The 26,859-nt window shown below is 39.8% G+C and overlaps 1 protein-coding gene across 1 annotated transcript in view; it reads right to left on the reverse strand.

Annotated features, from left to right (window-relative positions):
• Positions 1 to 22,858, reverse strand: part of DISP1 (dispatched RND transporter family member 1) — an 85,693-nt gene extending 62,835 nt beyond the window's left edge. Inside the window, exon 1 of the mRNA XM_053973971.1 lies at positions 21,936 to 22,858. Coding sequence (XP_053829946.1) covers positions 21,936 to 22,132 — 197 coding nt within the window. The 5' untranslated portion in view covers positions 22,133 to 22,858. The remainder of the gene's footprint in view (positions 1 to 21,935) is intronic.
• Positions 22,859 to 26,859: the final 4,001 nt, after the last annotated feature.

The following is a 26,859-nucleotide window of genomic DNA, read 5'->3' on the forward strand; positions in this document are numbered from 1 at the left end:
TATACCACTGTAGGTATGTACATTTCTGTGATTGAAATATAGGAATGATTGTGCTGAATCAATCCACAAAATAAGAACTTTATATGCCTCAAGACCAACAAAGTATCTGATTCTTCAGATAAAAGTATGATTACCACAACATGGACAACTCTATAGCAAAATGTTTTCCCTAGGAATTATTTGAGCTGTAAGTCCATAACTATGATTTTTTTAAATACTGTTTGAATAATGTTTCTCTTTTGAAGTCTATTTTGAAGACATTTTTAAGGTCAGTTTCAGACATGGCAGAGGTCCTATCTCTGCATCATCAATTCTGCACCACAGAACCAAACTGTCTGATCTACAAACAAACTATACCGCTTATAAACAAAAAACTGCAATTTTTGCATTTCTACAAAGCAAATAAATTTGCAGAAGTAGTTAATGCTGGATGCTGCTTTCCCTGTGATAGAACTACTTTGCAATTAAATGACTAAAACTGTCAAGGCTTATATGAACACACAGTATCTCTCTAATCTTTAGGTATTATTATATAGGTGCAGTTCTGCTTGGACATGTAAAAAGTAAATATTTCCAGCCACTAGCCCTTTAGAGATGTTGAGTGGGTAATGGGAACATGGGAACAGGAAAGCACATACATTCAAGTTCTATTTGCAAAACTCCCACTTCTGTCACCTAAAAACTTTATAAATTTTCCATTTTTATGGAGAAACCATGCCAGTATCTCCACCCAGACAAAGTACTGCTTTCATCAAATGAAAAAGGGTTAATTCCAAATTTCAAGTAAGTATTCCTATAGCCACCTTCATTACCCAAGCAATGAGGCAAACCAAAGGGAAAAAAAACCCAACAAATCAACAATTCCACGAATCACACAGTTTTTGTTTTGCTTCCACTGACAGGACCGATGTTTAAGTGAAGCACTGATGTCATTTTAGTGGCGCACCCTCCCCTCCTGCAGGACCTCACCCTCCACAGCCTGTGCTCAGCTTCCATCCCACCCAAGCACATCCATTAGGTCTGCACTTATGTCTGCACTATATTTTAAATAATTTAATTGTTCTACCTGCTTTTTAACAGTCAAATCAGCTATAACAATAATTACAAGCAGAACAATGAAAATAACAGAAAGTCAGTAAAAAGAACGCTCAGTTACTTAATTGCCTTTCAAACCCCATACATTCAACTTTGCTGTTTGCAGTTCTTTAGAGATAATAATGGCTCCTTTGACCAGTTCTTATTTAAAAGTCAATTACTGTATTTGTAAAATTTACCTTTAATGCAACTGCCACCCAAGACCTCTTCACCATTGTTCTTGATTGATTCCTCAGATCCTTTTCTCAAAATAAAGTTCTTGTCAGTACTGCAGCATCTTTCCCCCAAGCTTTTCTTCTCCATCAGCATCAAGAAACTAATTCCCAATCACAGAATTTCCATCTACCCCCTATCCTGATTTTCCCTAGTAAAACAACACTCCTGTCATTCTGATTTTCCCAGGTGTGGAGGGGGGAAAAAAGCCCATCCATACCAAAATACACTGAACTTAGAGAAGTTACTTCCCTTAAAAAGGAGTGTGCTATACTTACTAAAATTATATGGAGAATAACCACACAGAGAAGTTCATCAGAACTGGGAAACTCTGTCCTCATAGTCTCAAAGACTTAAGAGCCTCACACATTCCTGACCTTGCAATTTCTATTCCCACCTTACATTGTTTCCCCCTCAGCTGCTTGCATCTCCTGGGTTTGCACATAGCACCTTCATTTTCTTCCCCATACTTCACTTGGTTTAAGCGAGATACAGCTGCATGAAGCCACCAGACATTTGGCATATGGAAATAACAAAGCAGGAGGGAGAGTAAAGCCTTATTACAGGCAGATGTTGCTGCTCTTACTGCAGCTCCATGCTCAGGAGTCTCATTAGAAAGAATATTGCTCCCAGTTGCAGCCTAACAGTGGAGAGAAATACAACAGAAGTAAAGCAAGTTGTCTGCTCCTGAAAATGGAACATTCAATAAAAATCTAAATTTGGCACTTTAATGTCTTTGAAATCAATCAGCCTTTAAAATTCCCTGCCACATGATGCTAACCATGGAATACAGCAAAGTTTAGTGCACTGCAAATTTTTATGGTTGTCAGGAACTTTTAGCTGCTCATACTATTAATGCCAACAGAGGGACTATTAGAAGAGAGGTAAGTATCTGCTGTTTAGGATGTTATGCTTTTCTGGCTCAAATAACTTCACACTCTCTGAGACAGTAAGATTCCACATTCTTCCTCAACTTGCCTTTTCTCCAGGCTAATAATGGTTCATTCTCCTCCTGCTTATTCTGTTCCTCCACACTTGCAAAAAGCATCATTGCTTCTATACTTACCCAGCACTCTGGCAGGCCTTGTACAAATAAGGATTTGGCTTCTTTCTGCATTCTCACAGCTATTCAGTTCTCTGCCATCTCCAGCTCATCTCTCCTCAAACTACCACAATATTTAAAAAAAGTAGTGAATAAATCATACAGTGCAATGGTACTGAACAGCTCTTCCCTTTCTAATAAGGTTTTTAATGCCTTGGGCTAGATCAGATATTTCTCTTCGTGTTAGTACTAGCATGATTAGTATTTCCTTTCAGTACACCAAGACAATGGTGCTACCAAATAGTAATAAATCTCCACTAAATATTCTCAAGAAAATGGGTTCTAAAATTAGACTTGAAAGTAGTATTTTTTAGAACCTCTTATGACTATTAGAATGGGAGAAGGTATTTAAAAAAAAAAGGAAAACTGACTGAAGTGGTTTCAAAGAACAGTATAATTATAGATGAGCTTCTAGCATTTTATGATCACAAAAAGAAGTTATCTTTATTAAACTGAATTATGACAAATTGTTCCTTCTCAGGTGTAGAACAACACAAAACTGGTACTACCAAAATCTTCAGGTGAGGCAAGGTATCTTCAGCAAAATTTTTTATCTCTGTTGTGATCTTGTGGTCAGATGACTATTACATGGCCTACCAAAACCAACTTTAATGTATATATTTCTAACCTATTGCTAAAGGAACCAAAGTAAACATTCATCTGCATCTGTTCCTTTATTTCCATTTGCAGAATATGAAGGTGTAAGTACACAATGTTCTCCACAAGCTTTAGGAGATGGGACAATTCAGCTAGAACATCCCAGCAGTAAAACCACAAAAGAAATATCCTGGAGAGAGAATATGGGAGAAGAGGAAAGGCAAACTACCTTTCCGACCCATCCCAGAAGGGCAGCAACTTCTCATTATTTGAAACTTATAAAAATCTTTAATTCAGGCATTCAAATAAAAACTTCATGATATGCAAAATCTCTACATAAGAACACTATGCTTAGAAGGTGAATATATAAAGTGGAGTATAAGCATACCAACTGGAAAACTGGGATGAAACTCTCAGATCTCTGCTTTTTGCTTAAGACAGAGGGATTTCTGTAAGAACTCTTTCTTGGTTTTTGTCAACTACAGACAAATCACTAAGGTTATAACTATGCAAAAGAACCCAACAAAATTCAAACATGTTTAGATGAACTGTTCTGTAATTCAATCTGAGAAGTTCCACAGTTTTTTTGCTAGAAATGCTGGTTTTCCCTAGCTCAAATAGCTCCCATTTCTAATATTCCAAATGAAGTCATCTGAAGTCTTTTTCTAATTGCCACTTAGACCCACATCAACTATAAGGACACAAAAAAATAAAACAGAAACACTAAAAGTTAAGACTATTCTGGTAAACAGTACTTTTGGTACCCAAGCCAAGCAGCAACCACAAGAATTCAATCTGGCCATGATGAAGCTCTTGATATCCAGTCCCTGCCTCCCTGACTGACCCCCCAGTCACCCAGAACATTTCAACAATTTCTGCAGGTTTGCCCTGAGATATTATTGTGACTACAGTGTGATACAGAATAAGCAATCTTCATCTTACTGCACTTTAACAATCTCCAGCTTCTCCAACAAATGCAAAGCTATAGATTATTTTATTTGTCCAAGACCAAGATCACATGCTCATGTTTGTCCTATTTCACTGCCATCATCTTTCAAGACCAACCTAAATATTTTCCCAAAAAGTACTTTTAAAATTAGATCTTAATCAATAATTAAGATCTTTCCCTTAGAAGCAGGATCTCATTTTATGCAAGTTTAAGATACCAAAAGCCCCCCTAAAAACGCACACTATTTCTTGGGCAAAGTTAATTCTTTGTTAATGTAAATATTAAAGCTCAATATCATGTTTCTTTCCAAATAGCTGAAACACCTCTTTAACAAAGCAGCAAACTGTAATACATGAACATTGTTACTGTCTCCTTTTAGCAGATAATTTCATTTCACCAGTGCAATTTTTACTGTAACTACCTTCCAGTGCATCTCCCCTCTCAAAGTTTTCCTGTTTTGTAAGGTTCTGGAAACCCAACATCTTACTTTGAAACAGCTTTGAAACCTTGGCTTATGGCCAACTTGCAACTGATACTACAGTTTAAATACCTTCCTAGCAAACTTGCACAAACTTCAAAACACTCTGGGATCAGTGATTAAAATGTTTTTGTTTCAGTTACAACAGTAATGAAAACCAAATGTCTACATTTATTTTAGCCAGCTTAATGGTCTAGGGACTTTGCTTAAAAGAAAGCACTGAATCAACCCTCATTTACTTGACTGAACAGATTAGCAAAACAACATTGTACAGAGATACGGATAATATTTTTTAAAGGTTTAATAAGAGTCTTTCAACCACAGATTCAATTAAGGAGGCCCAGTTAATCACCTCTTCTCTAAAGTCCTCAATTACAGCATGCTCAAAACTATGCACTTTTAGCTGCAGCTTTACAAGGTTCAATTTGCAAACCGATTTAAGACCCAAAACTAATGTTGTGCCACAGGATAGGCCATTGCAAATGGAATATGGTACAAAATACCAGATCCTGCCTGAAGTTTGAGCCTTCCCAAAGTGCCTTCTTGTGAAGGATATCACTGTGCTATGCAAATGTATCTCTCAGTTATACACATGCCACATTCACTGGACATGGGAATATTCGAGGTGGGAACTGCAGCGTGCTAAATGAAATGCTCCATACAAAGCTGTCTTTCAGCTGAGAGTTGTGACATTCTGCTGCTGCTTTAATCCATACCTTCTACAATAAAGCCAGCAAATTCTATGCTGGTTTTGTACAGCCTTAGCAATGCAAAATAAATTGATGCTTCAGCAACATTTTATGCCTAAATTCATTTTTGAACGCTTTTACGTACTTCTCCAAAGCAAAGAAAATGGAAGGTCTGCTGAAGCAAAACCAACACAAGCTGGCACAAATATCTGCATTTCAGTAACAACACTGCTGACCATCATTTGTATCTCAAGATATTTGGAGCATGCACCACCTGTTTCCAACTAGCTCTCACACTGTTCAAGAGCAGGATTAATGACAGCTGCTAAAAAGTCTAAAATATCAGGGAAAACAAATAAAAGTTTAACAGCAGCTATGCAGGATTGAGGCAAGCCATGGTCTTTTTCTAAATATGAGTCATTATAACACATACAATACTCCAGTAATGCAAATTTGCACTTTACAGACTCCCTTTACCACGATTATAACTCAGAGTTTCTGTCTGCAGGAATGCCAGTGCCTCTGTGCAACAACTGCTTCTAGACCAGGAGGGTGAGCAGGCTGCCTGTGCACTTCCAGAGTTTTACAGACCTAAGGAATCCCTAGCAGAGCCTTCCCAGTACACATCCCTAACATACACATCCATCCTATTTAGCCAGAAACAGAAAACAGAGCAAAAAAGCATGCTCAAGAAGTGACACCAAGTGCACAAATGCCAATCCAAAAAGAAATTTTAAAAGAATGAATCTCAAACCAACAGTTTTGTATTCTGCAAAATGTGTAAGAACTGATGTATAGCAAGAAAGTAAAAGTTATAGATAACTGATGAACAAGTACGTAAACTTGGTAACATCCACTTTAAGTGTATTGCAACTATATTTGAAAGTGCATTTTACTTATGAACACTGGCGTTCTTGCCATGCTTTCAAAAGTATGCAGAACTCTCCCTGCATAAAAATCCTTCTTTCTAGCACAGCAAGATATTGAAAAGAGTGAATTTTTATATGCCTAATTCAGAGTTTCAAAAAAATCATATGCTTACAGTAATTCACTTGATTTCTCTATTTAGGAGATTTTTTCCCCAGAAATTAGAATACAGAATTCTGGTACTAAGTAGCTGATAATTGCTTTTCTGTTAAACCCAAAAGGAGGAGAAAGGAATAATACAGGAACAAAAAGAATACTTAAAATTAATATACTTATATTTTACCAAAAAAAACCAAAAAAAAATAAAACAAAAACCAATGCAACATAAAAGTCTTCCAAGGCCTTAGGTCTCTGACCTGGTCACGACTTTATAGAAGATGGACATCACATCAAGAGCACCACAAGCAAAGAATCCTTTGTCAAAATTTCAGCTAAATTATCTCTAAAAGCAACAGGAAAAAAGATCAAATAGTTCAACTATTTAAATGAGAATGCAAAACCAGCTGAGAATTTCTTATTCCTTTATTCTGTAAATCCACATACCTGCTCTTTACTACTTTGAGAAAGAATCACGGCATACTGTCTAGATAGTTATTTTTCTTATGTGGATAAGAGAAGTATGAATTCAACCACACCCTTCAAGAACCTTCAAAAATACCATTTCTCAGTATGCATTTTCTCAGACCCTGGCAGCCTTACAGAAGAGTCACAGACCCAGCCAGCAAAGAGGTCTTCTTGTGACATTTCAAATAGACACAACACCTTCATTTATTATACTGACCACACCTGCCTATCACAATTTCTCTCAGCCATTCAGCACAGAAGATTAATAAAGAGCATGTGGATCAAAAAAGCAATACCCCCTGAGATCAAAAAAAACAAATTCCTGCAAGAACACAGTTGGAGGTAAGTTCCTGCTATGGAGTACTGTTTGCACAAAGCAGCACAGAAGTGCAAATCACGAACTCTCAGGAGACTCTCACATCCCATCTGCATACAGAGGGAACTTTTAAGTTTTAAAACCTAACCTATGGTTTGGGACAAAATTCTCAAATATGACTCATTAACCGGTAATACACGTTCATTTCTCTCTCAAAGGAAAATAATTACACCAAAAGGAGATTACAGAGAAACAGCAAGACTGAAGAATTAAGTCTCCTTAATTCAGAATATTAAGATTGATTTTTATGGCTCACAGAACAAGCTTCAGTTCTTGCATGCGACAGGGGATCCTTTATGTGGAAACACCTTGAGGAAAAACAATAAGTATTAAGTATTTTCCAGCAAAACAGAACCTGACACTTGTCATATATTGAGCACTCTCACTTTAAAGCCTCATCTAATTCAGGTCAAAACATAACCCCTACCACATGACCTGTTCCAGAAGAGAAATAGGGAAGCAATAAGAGCTTAAGCACAAGGTGGCTGCTCAGCTTCCTTCACACTGACACACTCATGGGAGAAGTCATCCCTTTTGGAATAAGAGAACAAAATTCTAAGTATCTTTTTTCTTATCCCAACATTCTGCATCTGGGGCATTTTCTCACAGTGTATTAAGGGTTAACCCAAAAGCATTTAATAGAGATTACTCTGTAAATATTAGGATCTTGATGGTTGGTAGTGTCAGCTTTGGAAGCTGGCTGTTTGGTCAGGCCAAGAGAATTGATCAAAAATGAGATAATCAAACAGATGTACACAGCACTTTGGGTTTTCTTCCCTGCCACTAGGGCCAAGTGGCCTTTCTGTGTACAGAACAATCTCCAGGTATGCAAAATCAACATATGGGATGATTAAAAAAATAACCCAATGCACAAAACAAAAACATAGTGGCTTTTAACCTAGAAATCTACTTGGAAATTAGGGCTTGAACTGCCATAAAAGCGTTCTAACCCAAGAGCATTTGGTCACTGGTGATTATCAGCAGAAGAGACAGATTGGTATTATTAAGACAACATCTAATAAAATGAAATAAGCATGGACTGCAAAAGGCATTCGTCCCCAAGCACTGTCATGTTTTAGCATTCTGCTGAGTTTGTACATTTGTGGGATATGGGCTATATTAGAGCAGCATGTGGAGCCAGTACCACATCAGGCCTCACAACACGAAGCTAGAAATCCCTTCTTGGCAATTCCAGTAAAGATTCTCACAACTTCATTTAGTCCTGGACATGTCTTCAGATCAATGCCCACTTTCTTCCCAAAGAAGCTGAACTTTTGTGAAAAAAACTAGACTACAGCTTGTCTCACCTGCTCTGCAAGGGCTCCCTCCCTGGCACATACTCCTGACTGGATGTTTGGCTACAGGGAAGGACCCAATGAAACTTTATGTCTGAAGAGGTGCAGAAAGTACAGACTCCACACTGCTCATTCTGAATGGAAAATGCAGATGTTTAATGGGGCTGGTATTCAGCTTACATGAACCACTCAAGATATTTTGCACTACATCTATAAAAGCAATGAAAGAGCTCTTCTATGAGACACAAACCATTTTAAACACAGCTATCTCTGTACCTGTCACTTCACAAAGGCACCTCTGGCTATTGCTATGGATTCTAAACCCAGAGAACATCTTGTCACCTTCACCTGGAAACTCAGACCTACTGCACTAAAATTAGCACACTGAGGGCATTTCATTTACACTTTTTAAAACACACAAGACACTTCTTTGTAGAGACATTTCAAGGTTTTGGAACACACAAGGCATAAAAACTACCACACTTTTCTCAAAATACTTTTAATAAACTGTACACGTGTGGTAACTTTAAAAGGTTGACAGTAGAGCTTATATGGGAACTGACTGGCACAGACTGACCATGTCCAGGTATGCTCCTCCACTCAAGAAACCACCTTAGACTATGAAGTGGAAGGGAACAGAGCTATTGTGGCTGTGGAGTTTCACAATAAAGTTCATCACAGAATGTACACAAGGATCAATTTTACCAAGAAAGCTACTGGTAATTCTTTTACTCCACTAAGAGTGGTCATCCATTTTTAGCAGCTGCTAAAAATGAGAGGTGTTTCTCATCTTTCCCTTTCCACAACAGGATACTCACCTTTTCATTCTTTTCCACTATGTTGCCTCTTGACTTTTTGCTACTCTTTTGGCTGTTTAACCCAAAACTGAACCAAGTGTCCTGCAGCAGTTTCTCTTGTCCTTAAGGACTGCACAGCTTACAGAGACATGAAGAGCACTGACACCTTCACTGTGACAAACACAGGGATTGTTTTCCTCATCTTTCAAACACGCCTGCCCACACCTCTTCCAGCGTGACCTGGGAAAGGAACAAGTTAATGTTTGACTTCTGGTTTAACTGCATATTTTTTCTAGTGGTTACTTGACAGCAGAGTCTGGTGCTGTGCAGGTCATTTGCATGGGCTCCAAAGTCAGCAGTTTGTATTTCTGAATCAAGATTTGAGAGGTTACATAAACACATTTATCTTTGTGGGCTTTATTTTGGAAGGGGAGAAAAGTAAGTGTGAAGCTACAAAGGAGCAAAACAGATGACTTGGAAGGGAGAGAACAGACCAGAAACATACTTCAAGTGTTGTATTATGTAACACAACATACAAATGCTCTCTCATGGGCATTTCATCTCTGCATGCAGGGGTTTTATGGCTTGATTTCCTTGTTATGCCAGTTCTTAGCCAGAAAAAATTCTTTTTTCATGGCCTTTTCCGAATCACAGCAAGTCTAGGACCTCTTTGATTTGTGCAGGTGCATGAGGTGCAGCACATTTTGAGGCAGCAGTTCCTTAGTTCTAGGTGTGTGCATTGCCTCCCTATTTCAATGCTGACTGACAGGACTCCAACACACAACACAGGGCACACAAAATCAGCAGGGTCTTTTTACTGAAGAGGGAATAAAGCAACCTGAACAACTGACAAGCTAATGCAAAGTAAGGATATACACATGACCATCTCTGTGTTTACTCTTTTCAAAGTGAACTTAATTCTCAAAGCAGACAACAGAATTCACATTCATTGGCCAGTTAGCTCCAGTGAGAACAGCATCACTCAAAAGCAGAATATGCATTTGAAAACAGCTACCATAAACCTTCTCTACCTCATTCCTCAGTAAACAAACATTAAGAACCTGACGTATCCATGGCAACTTGCTGAGGAAATGAGAATTCAACATAACCTTTTAAAAAATGATGCCAGCTCTTTTACAAAGAATTCACTGAAAGAACTATAAACCCTGTAGGGTGACACCATAATAATAAATTTAAATGTCTGTGCAGACCTAACTTAAAACAAGCACCTGCAGGAAGAAGCCCGCAGGGATTTCAGCCTGATACTACCAGCCTTGGAAAAGGTATTTCATTGACCTAAAGACACCACACACCCTCTCACTCTTCAACACTGCTGGTCTGTTGAACCAGAATGACATCATACAGCATTGCCCTCAGCCTCTAAAGTAACTTAAATTAAAAAATAAATCCTTTGGCTGTATTGCTGTATCAATGCTCCAAGACAAACCAGGTTATACCAATGCAGCCTCCTTGCTTAAAATATAACAGAAAATTCCAGTAAAATTTGAATTCTACAACCTTTCTGTATCCTTATAAATCATGAAAGAAGTAAAAAAAACTACACCGTACACCTGAAGTCTTTGAGAAAGGAGCTGTTTTCAACAACAGCAGGGAACCAAAAAAGCAAAAGAAGAAAAAAGAATTTGCATTTTCCATACATTAAAAACTAAGGAAATTACCACAAGGTTAGGTATTTTTAACCTTATTAGAATTTTAAATTATTGTTCTTTGACCTGAGGATACTGTAGCAGAAGAATTTAGACACAACTTAGGAATTCATGAATGAAAACCTTGGGCTTACATACTAACTTTTAATGTGGGAAGACAAGTCTGAGAGTTTTAATTCTGTAGCTACAGACAAAAATTAATCCTTGCAGCATTACATTCTGTGTGTGGAAAACAGGGCCAGGAATTAAACATGCCCTTCAGCAAATCATAATTCAACATGTCTAAGATTAAGATGCTGACAGTTCTGTCTCCCAGGCCCAAGTTCCTGCTACCAGAGTACACTGCCTCTTATTCATGCATTTTAATTGCCAGATTTAGAAAAAAAAGGCATGCAAGATAAAGGCTGCTATCTGCTGATGAGAGAATGGTTTATTTTATATCTTAATTCTGACTCGGAGGAATGAGCTAAGCAGTTAGAAATCTTAGAATCTGATATCAAACTTACCATGGGTTTTAACAGTCTAATTTCTCCCTCATCCCCAAAGCAAATTTACATATAGCTAGGGAAGAAAGATGATTCTGGAAGTTTGTAGCCATCAGTATACACTTGGTGTATCAACTGGAAGATATTTACAGATGTGAAATGGAAGTGAGCCAGAAGATTTATAAAAGTATTTCCCCCTTCTCCCCCAATGCATTATTACTTTGTTTGAAGAGCAGGGAGGGGAAATAAGGGAGTACAGATGTGCAATTTTTACAGCAAGACCCATTATCACAAAATGAGAAGGTGATTAACATGGGCCCAGTGCTATTAACCACTTTGATACCTTTTTAATTTGAATGTCCCTGCTTTCTAGAAACCATTCTAGGATTTTCTAATACTCTAATGGTTAGAAAGCAGCTCAATAAATCAGGTAATCCTGCCTCTCAGGACTGAGGGAGAAAAACATGGTCTAGACACAGTTAATCTGTGCCTTAAGAGGCACTCTAAAAATGGCAACACCACAGTCTTCCCAAGCAATCTGTTTCAGTGGGTCACAGTTCTTTTCTACTTTTAATTTCCATTAAAAGAAATTTGGAGTACATTTCTACTCTCTCTGTTGCAGTTTAAGCACGTTACCAGTGGTTCTGTTGTCAGAGACTAAACTGAAAAATGCTCTCCGTGTTTATACCTCACCTGAAGAAAACTCTTCCTTCCCTCTGTAGTTTTCCATTCTGTAAGGGAAGCACTTCTCAGTCTTTCTGTGAATAAAGTAATTACATTTTGAAGACTTTATTCTTTACTTTCCTCTACACTGTCTTGTAATTGAGCTTTTCTTGGGATGAAATGCTTAAGCCTAGCATGAAGAACTATTATGTGCTATGTAGAAGCTCATCCTGCTTACATGTCACAGTACATCCAAGCTGTTTGCAGCAGCTGTGTTCACAGAATCCTATCTGGCTTCTCAACTGCATCATCCCCAGAACTCTTTGCACAAAACTCATTCTATTCCTCCATGGTCTTCTTGTACAAAGATGATAAATGGAGGATCTTGAATCTTGTCCTCATCCAAAAGGCATGGTTTTCTCCCTCCCAGACTGCTTCTTCTCTGTCCTCAAGTATCTCTGAACCCTATCCATATTTTCCAACACACTCACAGCAATTCCAAGCTTGATACCATCTGCTGTTAATACTGCACAGCCTTAACGTTTCACTTAAGTCAAAATTAGTGACAGAACCCTGCAGAGAGCATTCAGTCTCCACATCCTCTGGTCTGACAGTGATCCATGAAACTATTTAAGGCTTTTCACCAACTTTATGGTATTTAGAGAAACATCCTTGCTTATAATACAGAAAAAGCCACTAGAATAACTAACTAAACTAAGAACACATTTGTTCCTCCCAAAAAAAGACTGGATACCATGCCATAAAAGGAGATTTGACTGGTTGTGAATTTTGGTTTATGAAAATCCAATCTTACATTTATTTAACACTTCTTGTACTTATTACTTGGCAAACTTTGCCAATAGTTCACATTTGTTGCAATGTTTTTGCAAGTGGACTCCAGAACTCTCGTGCTTCTTTTCCACCTGACCCACTTAGATACAGGTGCTGGGCCTGGCTTCTCTCCCTACTTAAAGAACCTTATCTGTCTACATGGAAACTGATAATGATTCTGTGACCAGGAAGCAGGTAAACCAAATCATCCTTCAAGTTTCCCCTGCTTTCCAAATTAGCCCTTTCGTAAGTGCTCTTCATCATCTTCCTTATATAAGAAAAAGTCCTATGCTTCTGTTTCTGGTGTCAGGTATGACTACAGCTTATCCTGTAATAAAAGATGTATCTGAGACAAGTGTACTAAACATACAAAATTTTTTACCGTTTTCCTGGGAAGAAAATTCATTCAAACCTTTTCCAAAATGTTGCAAACAATTGATTTTTTAGAATAATTTTACCACTCAGGTCTTTCATTAGTTGTCTACACCCTGATTTATAAACACACAGCAGAATTTCACATTCAGATTAACAACAGTCCAGTTTAGTAAACTGGGAAAACAAAGTCTTATGCTGCAGATGTAAATGATCTCACTGACCACCAAATACCTCCTTAGTGCTAAGTGAGGTCTCTTGCCTCCTATCCTGGTTGAGCTGCACCAGCCATGCTAGTGCACATCCCACATGCCTTGAGCTCATTCTGTGCAGCCTCTGGCCAGGACCTTACAAGGACAAAGGATGAGCACATCACCAGAGCAGAGCTGCTGCACACAGCAGCCACATCTATACCTAAAAGTACTTGATATTGTTATAGACAGTCTCTCAGGAAGCTGTCTGTACATGTCTGGGTTCACTGGAAGGAGGTAACTGTGAGAAAAGAGGAATTTAAGCAGTGGAACAAAGCACCTGCCCTTCTCCATGGAATAGCCACAGTGCTTGTTTTGGCCCATGGTTTATTACATGCCACATGCCATGGAAGGTTACCCAGAAACAGCTCACAGAAGAGATAACCACAGCCAATTAAGAACCACCAAAATATTTACTTTATTCAAACTTTTCACTTGCTGCATTTCTGTTTTCTACTCTGTTCCAGTCATTCTTCTCAAAGCTGTAATACAATGGGGAAAATTCGTAACAAAAATATGAACACAAATTTCCAGGAAAGACAAACAAGACACCACAGAACATCCTCTTCACAGGGCTGACAAAGGGCTGGTGTTATGTCTTGAAGAGTAAAGCAGTACAACTGTTTTGAGCTATCATTCAGACCCATTAGTATCAGCTGACTAAATGTTAACCTAATACACCTTTTACACTAGGGCACTGACCACCAAAGCATTCCCTGAACCAGAGAGGGCAATGATGAGAGGTACAGTAGGTAAGAGAGAGCACTTAAAATTAAGAATTCATCTCAGAGTCTCATAATCCCATTATTATGATTTCAGTTTGTGGGTTTTACAGGTTTAGCAGCCTTCAATTTGTAGGTTCTACAGATTTAGCATCCTAAATTCTAAAATCAGCAAGGAACTCGAAACAGCATATTCAAATTGCCTTTGGGGGTTAGAGGATAAGATGCCAATTTAGAGACAAAACAAAATAACGTCTGGCACAAGCAAACAGATGCAGTTTCTCCTACCTAGATAGTAAAAAAAAAAATAGAAAATCTTATCTTTTTGGAAGTCAGTAACTTCTTTATTGTGTATGCAATTAGTAAATACATAAAAAAAGAGAAGAGCTTCACAAAGCAACAAAAGCTGAGAGGGACAAGCCTTCCCCAATCCATTCAACATCACACTCAGTGATCAAAACCAATTTCAAAAAAATTATTAAAACCCCTTTCAATTTCCCCAGAAAGCAGTTTGGTTTGTAAAATTCAACCATGTATAGGGCAATAACACCATGTGACCCTATAATGGAATGGCCATGAAAAAAAAAAATAAAAAAAAATTGTCTGGAGTTTGTGTTGGCCAGGCAAATCAATATACTTAGTCATAACTCAACTGCACCACTTACAAAGCAAGTAACTGTTTTCCCACTAATGCCATCTCTACAAATTTTTAACAGAGAACAAGTTGCCAAAGTACTCAGTTTGCAGCAGATCAAACTGGCTTTACTTGACAGCAAAAAAAAAAAAGCAGAGAAAAGCAATTTACTGATGCAACAGTTAAGCAGTAATGCAAAAAACCCCAGTTACAGCTCACAGTCAACCACAACTACTTTCTTCATCTGTCTTGGTGTATAAACATTATTACACAGTGACATTTTCAAAACCCTTAAAGCAAATCTTGTTTTAATCGAAGTTCGTAAAGTTTCATCGTCACAGAAAATACCCAATGACTAATTCAGGCCCAGAAAGTGTCCAGAACCATTCAGGATCTTGGACTTCACTGCCACAGAAGTGAGTTCTAAATTATATTAATGATCTTACTTCTAGCTTTAATAATGGATTTTGGTTTTAATTCCATTATGTTTTTATAAAGCTACCAGCATGACATACATTTCACAGGACTTAACTTCAAAGGGTTAAGATTAAGTTACTGAATTCTTGCAATACCTGCTGTAGTTTTTTATAGTACTAAAGAAGCTATCAACAATAAGTGAGAACATATGTTTAAGACTAGGGTAAGTTTATTCCAAAAGGCAAAAACTCCCTTCAGCTTTATATAATTATTTAGAACAGCATATGTATTAAAGAAAATATTTTAACTTACTTGCATATTCAAAGTATGTAGCATAGTACTCTCTAATTTTCTAAGCCTAAAACATCATAACCACAGCAATCTTTAATTAATTACCTAGTTCTCAAAATCCCCTCTTCCTTCCTCCCACCTAAAGATATCTTCACATCACCCAGTTTTGATGCAACTTCAAGAACTGCTGCCCAAGAGGGGTGTTTCAATATTAAATATTTTTACCATTAGAAATGGATCCTATCAGCTGTATTGCTGAGCACAGCAACTACTTTCAGTAAACACAACAGGGAGAAAATTCCTAAGAAAGTCTTTTAAGTTCACATCAAGTCTAAAAGCATTTTCAATCTAAGCCTGTAAGTATCAAGCACCCTCTAGGTCTTACAACAAGTAATAGGAAAGTGCAAAACTCGGAAGACCACAAATGAGGCTTTGCAGAAAAAAAAACAACAAACAAGCTCCAAAACCCCCAGCTTTAATTCCAACACTACCCCGAAGCACAAGTGTAATCTGAGCTGTACTATTCCACTCACATTCCAGGTAGAATGGATTTTATGTTTACAAAATGTGTCTTCTCAAATCTCACTACTGATGCTCCATCCTGGCTATAAATACTTTATCGCAAACACTTCACGAAAGGCAGCTCATCGCCAAATGAATCTTCTCTAAGTTAAAACAAAGAAAAATTATGTTACAAATAAATAAGGTATTGGAAAAGAAGCCTTAAAGAGAGATGCAGTCAAAGAAACAATTTCTTAAGTCAGTCACTTTATGTCCAAAATATTTTTCAAGCATATTCATTGACCAGATATGTACAAGTCACAGGAAGACGATGCTGTACTTAAATTTCGAAAGCTGAAACAATTCTCCTTGAGACTCTCTCCAAACACTCAGTAAACAGCACACAGGATACTTTTAAAAAGCAAGGCACAAGCCCAGTATTAAACCTTAGTGCCTTTGAGATTGACTCCCTGGTTCAGCTCCAGCAGGCACGTCTTATCACATGCAACGATGGCAATGGCACAGGGAAATACCAGGAAGTCTAAAACAAGGCTGTTTACAGCCCCTGACCAACCCTGGTTACATAAAGAGGAAAGATAAGAATTAAAGCTCTAGGAGGGGGAGATATTCTTGTCAACCCAGGAATAACAAGTTTAATTTCTAAACACTCTGGCTCTGCACAAAAAAGGAGTACTGCTGAGCACACAGGCTTCACCCAGGAGCCTAAGTGTTTTCAGATGACAAGGCAAACATTTTCCCTTATTAAAGCCTATCTCCCTCCCATTTCATCTGCATGTGAAGTTCATTAACAAGGAGAGACTACACAAGACTAAACCACAGTTTCCATCTGCTATTCGTTATGGCTTAATTCAGTCATTTTTATTAATTTGTGTTACATAGCACAAGAGTTATGTTGTACTATAGAAAGCACAAGAATGTTTTTATCATGCTGTGTTTGTCTGTTTCTACAAAAACAACAATGCTATACATAAAGATACACAGCAAGACCTTTCTTCAGGGACCTGAATGCAGAAAGCTGATGTTATATCCAGTCATATGTTGACTGTACCAATCCACCAGAAAGCAAGTTTTTCATGTCTCCCATAGAGGATAAAGATGGGGGAAGAACAAGAACAGGGAAGGCAGAAAGAATGTTTCTTTCACAGCTTCTATAAGCTGTGCACAGTGTGAGCAGCACTGTGGGCTGTGCATCACTGAGAACACCCAGCATAGCACACTAACATGTCCCTCTTGAGCTTCTCTCATTCGGGGCTGCAAGTGTTAAGCTCTCCCTACCACAAGACCTCTGCTTCCCCACCTCAGCACTGAGGTTCTCCCCTCTCTCAGGAATAGGCTCCACATAGCCCTGTTCTCATTTATTTCCACAAACCCCAAGAACATGCACCTTACAGTCACTAGTTCTTTCTCTGGTGCCTTTCAGATGTATTTCTACTTAATTTTAAATGGCACTTTCCTGCCTATATACCACACAGTTTCTTTCTCTGTCTCTCTTCAATGCCACCTTTACTAACCAGAAAACCTTATGCTTTCAAGGTCTATGCTACTCTACAACACCATCAGCAACCTTCAGTCTTCTGTGATCCCTGGCTTTGCCCCATTCCATTTCCCAACACTACTTTTGTTGCCTTTCTTTGCCCCCCTCCCCTTACTTGAAAACTTCCACTTCCAGATCTCCTTCCAAGATCACCATCTGACACTGGTTCCCCTTCCCACAACTCTCCCAGACAGATTTATTTCTGTTAATATTGCATGCTGGAGAATCTCCCATAGAGAAATGTAAGCTGCTATTTATTAGCATAGAGTAAAGGTCAGCTCAAAAAAACCCCAGGATTTTTCACCTTTATAAAACTGCTTCAGAAACCGCTTCAAGCTTCCCAACCAGACTCCTCTCTGTTATCCTAGCTTTCACCAGCTCAGCTGGACTATGCTCCTGGATGCCCAGGATGTTTCTCAGAAGCTCTTGATTTCCATCTTAGAATCATTATGGTTGGAAAAGACCTCTAAGATCATCGAGTTCAACCCTTAAACAAACACTGCCAAGTCCACCACTAAACCTTGTCTGTAAGCACCACATCTGTGTGCTTTCTGAACACTTCTAGGGATGGTGAGTCCATCTCTTCCCTGGGCAGCCTGTTTCAATGCTGGACCATCTTTTTAATGAAGACATTTTTCCTAATATCCAATCTAAACCTCCTCTGGAGCAATCTGAGGCTGTTTCTTCTTGTCCTAATCACTTAGTACCTGGGAGAAAGGACCAACTCCCACCTGTCTACAACCTCCTTTCAGGTGGTTGTAAAAAGCAATAAGGTCCCCCTAGGCCTCCTTTTCTCCAGACTAAACAACCCCAGCTCCTTCAGCCACTTCTCATGTGACAGATAAAATTCACACTTTTTTCATTACTGCAGGCCTCAAAAAATCAGAACTCAGATGGAAATTTCCTGTGGCTGTTCTATTAATGTCATGACACATTTAACAACAGCATTAATGTATCACACCTCAAGAAGAAAACCCCTTAAAGGGGTATGATACTGAAAGAGGGGCTCCTTTTTACAGAAAAGGCAAAAAGTATTTTGTTTACAACAAACACTGATCTGTTGATCATTATTTGCATTAAAAAACTTCAGTGTCAAACAAGCAGCAGTTACAAATTTGTACTGCTTTCACATAACAGTCTCCCTGAACATGTGATTTAGAGGTTACAATCTACTCTTACCCCAAAGTTAAAGCAACCTGTTTTTTTTTTCTCTTTTAATATAACAACATTTTCACACCTTCCCATAGTATTTCATTTTTGCTGCACTTCACACCAAAGCCCAGCTGACTCTGTAAAAACCACCTACAGGAAATCACACTAAACTCAGAAATACCATATGGCTGCTGAACAAGAAAATAGCCATGGTTACCAAACCAAATTAATGCCATTGATCACTTTAAAGAGAGATAGATGTAAGCTTGCTAATTACCTGAGGTGCTTATTATGTATTTCAAAGTTTGAAAGTAATTCTATCCCTCTATCAAAGCCAGTAAATCAATCATCTCTGTTAAAGGCTTAGAGAAAAAGTCAAGCTTACTGCCCAAATAAATCTATGGTCAACATATGAGAAACATTACTATGAAAGCCATTCAAAAAGCCTCCTCATGGGAAAGGGTAACATTTTGAGAACTAAGTGTTTTCACATGTTGTTTTTACCTTTGTTCTTTCAAAGTCTTACTTTTCACCTCTTCTACAGCAAGATTTTTTTGGAGGCTACTAATCTGAATTCCATCTCTTTCTTCTCAAGGCCCCTTGGGACCACTTCTCCCCCATCACTGTCCTTTGTTCCTGCTACAGTAATTCTCTGAGCAGTCAAAAATAGCCTCACATGGCATGCTCCAACAGAGCCAGGAATGTGTGATGGTAGCGCATTCGGAAAGAAGGAGTGAAAAAAAAAAAATTGAAGTGAAGAGAAAAAACCCACAATCTCAGCAATGTTGAGACTCTGCTAAGAAAGCTTCATCCTCAAGCTGTGTCTCCCCTGCACTACCTGAGCAGGAGAAGGCAAACCCATTGAAGCAAAGGTATGGCTCTACAGACAGGAAAGCCCAGCCACTGACACTGCCCCCTCCCAGGTGCCTTGAAGGCAGACAGACATCACTGTGACCTTATTTATCACTTCACATAACCTGCAAACAACCTTAACTTTACTATAGTGAGTTCAAAAGCAGGCCAAAAAAATGGAAAAAGCCAATCATTGAGTTTTATTCCCTACATATATACTGTGTCCCTCAAAAGGGGAAAAAACCTCTCCTGAGTGATGGCACAAAGTTTCAAATCCTAAGGCACTCTTCCATACTTTGCACCCCTCTACAGTCAAGTCCCCACTTCAACATTCATCTGCTTGTAACCAACCTACACATCTAAGCTTCTAATCTCAAAATAACTGTGTCCTCCAGCTGGGCTATGATATTACTACAGGATATCACTCCCTTCACTCTAAAGGAGAAAATAAATCTTCCTGTGGAATCTGATTTTTCTTTTTATTTAATAACCACGAAAATATCCTTCACTACAATTATAAAGTTCAACCACTGTATCCTGAAACAGAACATGAGTGTTAAAGGCCGTTTTGTTTCCTTACTTTAACATTTGAAGATAATTACTTAAGCAAAAAAGCCCCCACCAGGATGTTTGTCTCTTTAATTTGTGTTTCAATTTACACAAGCATTCAGCAATCAGCACAGCAGCCCCCCAGTACTAGATAGAGTTTCTGGGAGCTACTAAAAAACTGAAGAAGCACAAGTCATTTATTTTATATTCAGAGAAAAACATAAATATATGTAAAATAAATACAATCTATAAATGTTATATATATTCTAATGTAGTGTGAAGTTTTGATTACAACCTTAAATATCTTAAATATTACAAGCCACAAGAGACTACAAATCACAGAATCTCCTGTGTTGGAACAGAACCACAAGAATCACTCAGTCCAACTCCTGCATGGGACAGCCACAAGAATCACACTGTGTGCCTCAGAGCATTGTCCAAACACTTCTTGAACTCTGGCAGCCTTAGTGCCATGCCAACGTTTGAAGTATTTATATTTTTCTAATACACTTTTCTCTGGCCCCACCTTGGCTGTTTGACACTAGAGCTCTTCCACACCCATCCCTGCAGGCTGCTTGTTTCAGGCTCTTATTCTTTTATCCAGTTAAGAAATCCCTTATTCCTTCCAGTCTCAATTCACGCCATCTGTCTCCTGGTACATAGTTTTGCCTGTAGTTCCACCAGTCAACACTCATAAAGCTGAGCACTTTTATAAACCCACTGACAACCCAGACGCCTTGTCCCAAGTGTATGTTACTACCTCACGGGTTTATCCAAGCCAGATATTCTATAGCAAGCTACTTGCAAGTCTGATCAGAGAGTTTTTGTTCATTTAAATCACACACATGCTACAGACACACTTTGAGTAACTACAGCTCTTCATCTCTCTCCTGAAGAGCTGGTTCTCTTATCTATACAATGTGAACCATCAACCATTCTGCAAAAATCTATTTTTCCATCTTCTCCAGAGGCTGAGAAAAAGAAATGGAGTGTCTTACTGCCTTACTCACAGAAAAGTTTTTCATTAAACTTCTAGTATACTCTCAGTCTTTACCAGGATGAGGATGTGAAGAACCAGCAGGTGAGCTGTCCCTGATGCAGGAACCAAGCCATTCCCAAAGCAGGGTACGGTGAGAGCTCCTGCACTGGCTGCAGGTGCCAACTGCACAGAAAACATGGGAACTGGTTGCTTGCACTGAATCCATAAACTGAAGAGGCTTCCACACCCCTCTGGACAGACCTCTGCCCTAATGGTCTCTCCAGCACACCTCCAGCGTTTTCCACCGCTACTGGAAGCAAAGAGCAACCTTATCACAACATCGGTTGTGCGGCCAGAAGTCGGGAATTACCGTATCCTTATTTCCCAAGACAAAGGGTGCCATATGAGCTCCCTTTCGAAACCGCTGCCTGTAGACCTGCTCTCAAGGAGTCTTTGCTCCTAACAAATAAAATAGGCAATTACAAGCACCGTGTGTCTGAACAAAGGGCAGGAGCACACGAAAGGCTGATCACATCTCAGTCCGTAACGAACGGAAAAAGTTAGGTGCTTGAACACCTTTAAATAAAGAGGAAAAGAAAAGGCCCCAGGTTCCAGTAAAATAAACACAAATGATTCAGAAGTGAAGAATTAATTCATTTTACAAGATATTTCAAGGTACGGCTCAGCCGACACAAGAGCACCGCCGTCCCCAGCAGGGCTCTCCCCGCGGCGGGGCCGCCGCTGTCCCGCGGGCGCGGCTCCCCAGGGCGCTGCCCCTGGACCGGGGGTTCCTCCCCCGCTACGCGAGCGCGGGGCGGCCGCCGCCGCTGCCGCCTCCTCCTCCTCCCCGGCGCCGCCGGCCCGACCTGGTACCTCGGCGGCGCGGAGAGACCGCCCCGCGGGGCCCGCCCGCCCCGGCGGGCTCCTCTCACCTCGCGACCTGGCGGCTGCCGGCGGCGGAGCCCCGGAGGCGGCGGCTGCCCGTCGTCGCGGGCCGGGCGGCGGCAGGAAGCGAAAGGCGGCCGCGGCGTCCCCACCGTGGCGCAGTTACCATGGGACGGACGCCCTCTCCCGCTCCCTCCGGAAGTCGCCGCCGGCGGGGCGGGGGAAGGAGGGCCAGCGCCGCCATCTTGAGCGTGGCGCCCGGCCCGGTTCCCGTCGGCCGCCATCTTGAGCGTGGCGTGAGGGCTCGCCCCGCCTTTCGCAGCCCGCCCGGCTCCTGGGGCAGTGGCTGCCATGAACGGAGCGTGTCCAAACCTCCCCAAAGAACCACAGTCTGATAGACACACTTTCAAAATGGAGCGAACCTGTGGGAAAATCGTGTCTGGACTTGACAGGATTCCCCTTTAGTCTACGGAGATTACACCGCGAAGGCCACAGTGGCCCCCAGTCAGTTTCATCCTCGGCAGTGACACAGTTCAGAGTCCATGTGACGGACTACCCTTCATCTCTAAAAACATGCCAACATTGCACATGAAATTGCACAGAGGAAACAACATTATCTATACGGATAAACCCAGTGCTGAATTACTAGGAAAACTTGCTCCAGACATAGTTATGCCAATTTGTGCATAGGCTTCAGTTTTTAATTACATGGTTGCGTACTTTTCTGTTCCAAAAGGCGTCTTTCTTATTTTGTGCACAGAATGGGCCAAAACAACACAGACACGAAGTTTCCTAACCTTTGAGCGCTTCCTTGTGCAGTTGGAATAAAAGTACGTCTTTGTAATGTTTAAAACCATAGTAACACACGGGATAATCTGCAGTGATCCCTTGCACATGATGAGCTGTTTCACTTTCATCCCGTCGTGAGGGTAATTGGCTCTCTAAAAACCCTTGTGAGGCATGTGAAACACCCGGGTCAGGCTGCTGATGGTTTGAGAGCCAGTCCTGCAGCCTGAGTCAGACTCCAATCCCCTCCTTCCCTGCTAATTCTCCCCCTGGGGTTCATTTGGGGTGGTTTTTATTGAGAGCTCGTTGCAATCTCCAGTTCTGACCCAGGCCTTCTCCTGAACGCCACTGCTGTGTCTCCTCCATCAGCCCAAGGGTTTGCCTTTGGTCAGATGGGGCAGAGCCAGAGCGTGAAATGTTGTGAAAGTTGATGTTTTTAACACTGTCAAGTTTGGGAGTAGAACTGCACTCAAGGAGCGCTGTGGTGACAGCAAGGGAGCATATGAATTCTGGAGGAGATTTTTCTGTGAAGCATCATGACCAAGTGAGAGAGGGAAAGTTCCATTTCTCCCATCTGCAAAGGACTTTGCTGTCAGCCCTGGTCACTTAATACCATGTTCTGCCACTTCGCCTCTAATTGTACCAATTTCTTCCATAGACTCAAGAAACAACTGAGTCATGCAATAAAGCTTCTGTAATTCCTGGGACTCTTTTCTTTCTTTTTCCCCCCCCCCCCACAGAATAGATTACTGGCTATCATTTACGCAGTGATCCTCCACTGAAGTACACTAACATCAAGAAATTTCCACACCCCAGCTCCTATCTTTCAGTGCCATCTAGTGCCCACTCATGGAAGAGATGGTGTAATTAATTGAAATTCTCCTCATCAGATCGATTTGCTATAATTAATGCATTTTGGAAATTGATAGATGGCACCGGTAGAAGGTATATTAATACAATATTTCTCTATATAAATCTAGCGATATATAAACTCATATTTTTATTTTATGGCACTAAATTCTGACACAGATCTATTTTACATTAATTAAATTAAAATCAATAGCACTCACAAATCAAACATATGTATATATATCAGTTATTTACTTTGGGCTATGCTGTTCTCTGTAATTAATTAGATTGCTTTGGGAAATAGTGGTCTCATAAAAAAAAAGTACTGAAATAATTTATCACCTCACTTCATTTTTGGCTCTACTGAAAAGGAGTAGCCCCCCCACATCTGAGCCAAATCACAATTTCATTTACAAAGTAAATCTCCAAGGCTTGGAGTAACAGGTCTTTCTACATCTACAGAAAGGAGCAAGGCGATTCTTGAGGAAAAGACAAAAAATGAAGGGTTATCCAGAGATCATCTGACTTCAGGTTGTTACCTTTTATCCCTTCATGCCTTTCTTTACAGTGATGGCTAGTTATTATTCTCATCAGCAATGAAATAGTTCTTAACCTTGAAACACCCTTGGCTGTCTTCTACTGTAACACATAAACTTGAGAGATGCACATGAGGCAGTTATGTCACCTCCCCATATTACTGCAAAGAAAGCATTAATGGCCAGTACAGATAATTCCCCCTTGAAGATCTCAGATTCTAAATTAAGATGTCAACTGTGGGTAGCAAATACAACAAAAGGAATATAAATTTGGAATTCTATACAATAGTCTTGTGTGTATTCAGATCCTTGTTTATATGTAACAAATCTTATCTTTCCTACCTGGCCATGAAAGAACTGGAAACTCACTATTCTCTGAATTGGTCCAGCTAGAGAGGAAACAAAACAAGGTGCTCAGCTGCTTTCATTCTAGTAAAAATCTAATTTAATTAGAGCAATGTCAGATCACAATTCTGACAGCTGTGTTTATCACACTTTCTTCAAAGGATAGAAATTAGCATTGACTGACATTAGCATCAAAGCTTATTTATTCACCCGCCCACATCCTAGCAGCCCTTCTGAGTTTGTCTGTTTGTTTAGCACTTTAATAACACCACAGTAAATAAGATTTCATTTCAGAGAGTGTGTGTTTTTTGTCAAAGCATTTCGTGCAGGCTTTTTGGAATGCTACGGTAGATCCCCTCGTAGCAGGTTTGATGAAAGAGCACTGGGTGTTCTCCAGAAAAAGCATTTTAAATGGTTAACAAGGACATAATCTGGGACTCAGAGTTGCTTTTTCTTTCTTTTTTGTCAACAACTAGAAAATATCTGTCTTTCAGCAGTAGCCAGAGACAACCTGTCAATCCTTAAGCTGCAGAAGACTGCCCAAGTCTGCCAAAAGCTTGGATGGGGTGGAACTGGGGTGGAGCCTCCTGTGAATATGACCCAGACAGAAATTGCTGACCACAGACCTCTTCTGTTATGCTTTGCTTCCTTATGAAATCAGGAAAGACAAGCACAGCTCTGCGAGCAAAGGGGCAGTGTGGGCATTTTCTACCTTGCAGTGAAACATCAAAACTAATGAGGGAAATAGCTGTTCCTTCCCAAGGTTTATCATGTACAGTCAGGACAGCAGTTTCCCCTAGACAGTGCTAGCAGCCTTAGCTCAAACAAAAAAATCAGAGCCCTCACTGAAAGATGTCATTCAGAACATGAACAAGGAACAGCATAGCTGTAAAAGTTCTCTCTCCAGTGGGCATACGATTCTAAAGAGAAGTCAAATTTAAAAAATAAAATAAAAACAAAACAAAGAAAACACAGAGAGTAACTAATGGGAATAATTCCACTGCTTTGATCACAGAGTAAGTTTCTCAAATCCTGGGACTTAATATGCAATAGAATTATCATAAAACAACAATTCTGTGTAATGGAAATCATTTCAGTTTTGGTGTTTCATCCAGCAGTGCAGACAGGCCTGTGGAGTGTGCTGTCTTAGCTGGGGCACTTACTGCGTCTGACCACGGGTTTATACAGCAGGAGCTGAAAAGTGACAAATTCAACTCTCCAATTCTGAAATTAGGAAAAAGCATAAATGCGAAGGAAATGAGACACTCAGCAGCTGTTTGGTGAGAGACAGAGATGAAAAATTCACAACTTTCAATCACTCACAGCACATGTTATGCAGAAAAAGACTGAGCTCCTAGTTTTGCTTCGGAGGTTGTATCACTTCCAATCTTTCCTGTGAGACTCAAGCATGGCTTATGGGGGCAATTTGCATGTGGATGAATGAAATGTCTGCTTTCAGTGATTGTATTTCTGTCTTGGCTTTCCCTAGCTGAGAGAGAAAACAGCTTTTGGGAGGATATGTTACCCTTCTAAATATCCCCATGCTGCAAACCATTACACCATTACACTCAAACTGACATTAAAAAAAAAAAAAAAAAAAAGGAAAAAGGTAGGGGAGGCAACAGTGGTAACACTGATTTGCATTTTCAACTGACAGCCCAGCGGCTGGAAAATTAAGTTTCTTCTGTTTAGCTAGCCAGAAACCACACAGGGCCATGTAAACCCAAATTTTGGGCATACTTTTTCTCAACTACCATGAAAATGTCAGGCAAAAGCATAATTTAAATATCCCTTCAAAACATGTCCAGAAAACTTGTCTTGCATAGTACTTTACACAATCCAGTGGTTCCCCTCCCTTTCTTCAGGCATACCAGCAAACAAAAATGCCTAACCAAGAGTAGCTTAGGACAATATTAAGTATTTCATAGAAGATTACTGCAGCAGCATATCAACTAGGATAAAAGTATTCTTATTTTATTAAATTAGTTGATCTATAAAGAAAACTGACCTTCTTTATGAATACTTACCAACACTTTAATCTGCAACAAAAATGTGGAACCCGGAATGCAAGAATTAAGAAAATCACTGTTTTTAATATTCAACTACTTGCTTTGCTAAATATAGGTAAATTTTACATGTTTCCAGTTAGCCAAGGTTCTTTTTGTTTCTACTTGGTTACTTTGATGAGTAAGAAAAAAAAATCTGCATTTGCCCAGCCCGAAAGAGGATTCTGCAGGCTGGTTTAGGGACATCAGGATATTGGATTCCTTTGTAATTGCCCAAGCAAGAAGTTTTCCATGTTCAGAAGTCATCAGCTAATGACAGCTCCAAGACCCATGCATCAGAAAATAAGAGCTTCAGTTAATGGGAATCAGATGACAAGCTCCAGTGATCCCTTTAGCTTAAATCAAGCAGTAGATGCCACCCAGGTCATGTTCTTCCTCACAAAACTCCC

This window comes from Vidua macroura, chromosome 3, assembly GCF_024509145.1.
Source record: "Vidua macroura isolate BioBank_ID:100142 chromosome 3, ASM2450914v1, whole genome shotgun sequence".
NCBI lineage: Eukaryota > Metazoa > Chordata > Aves > Passeriformes > Viduidae > Vidua > Vidua macroura.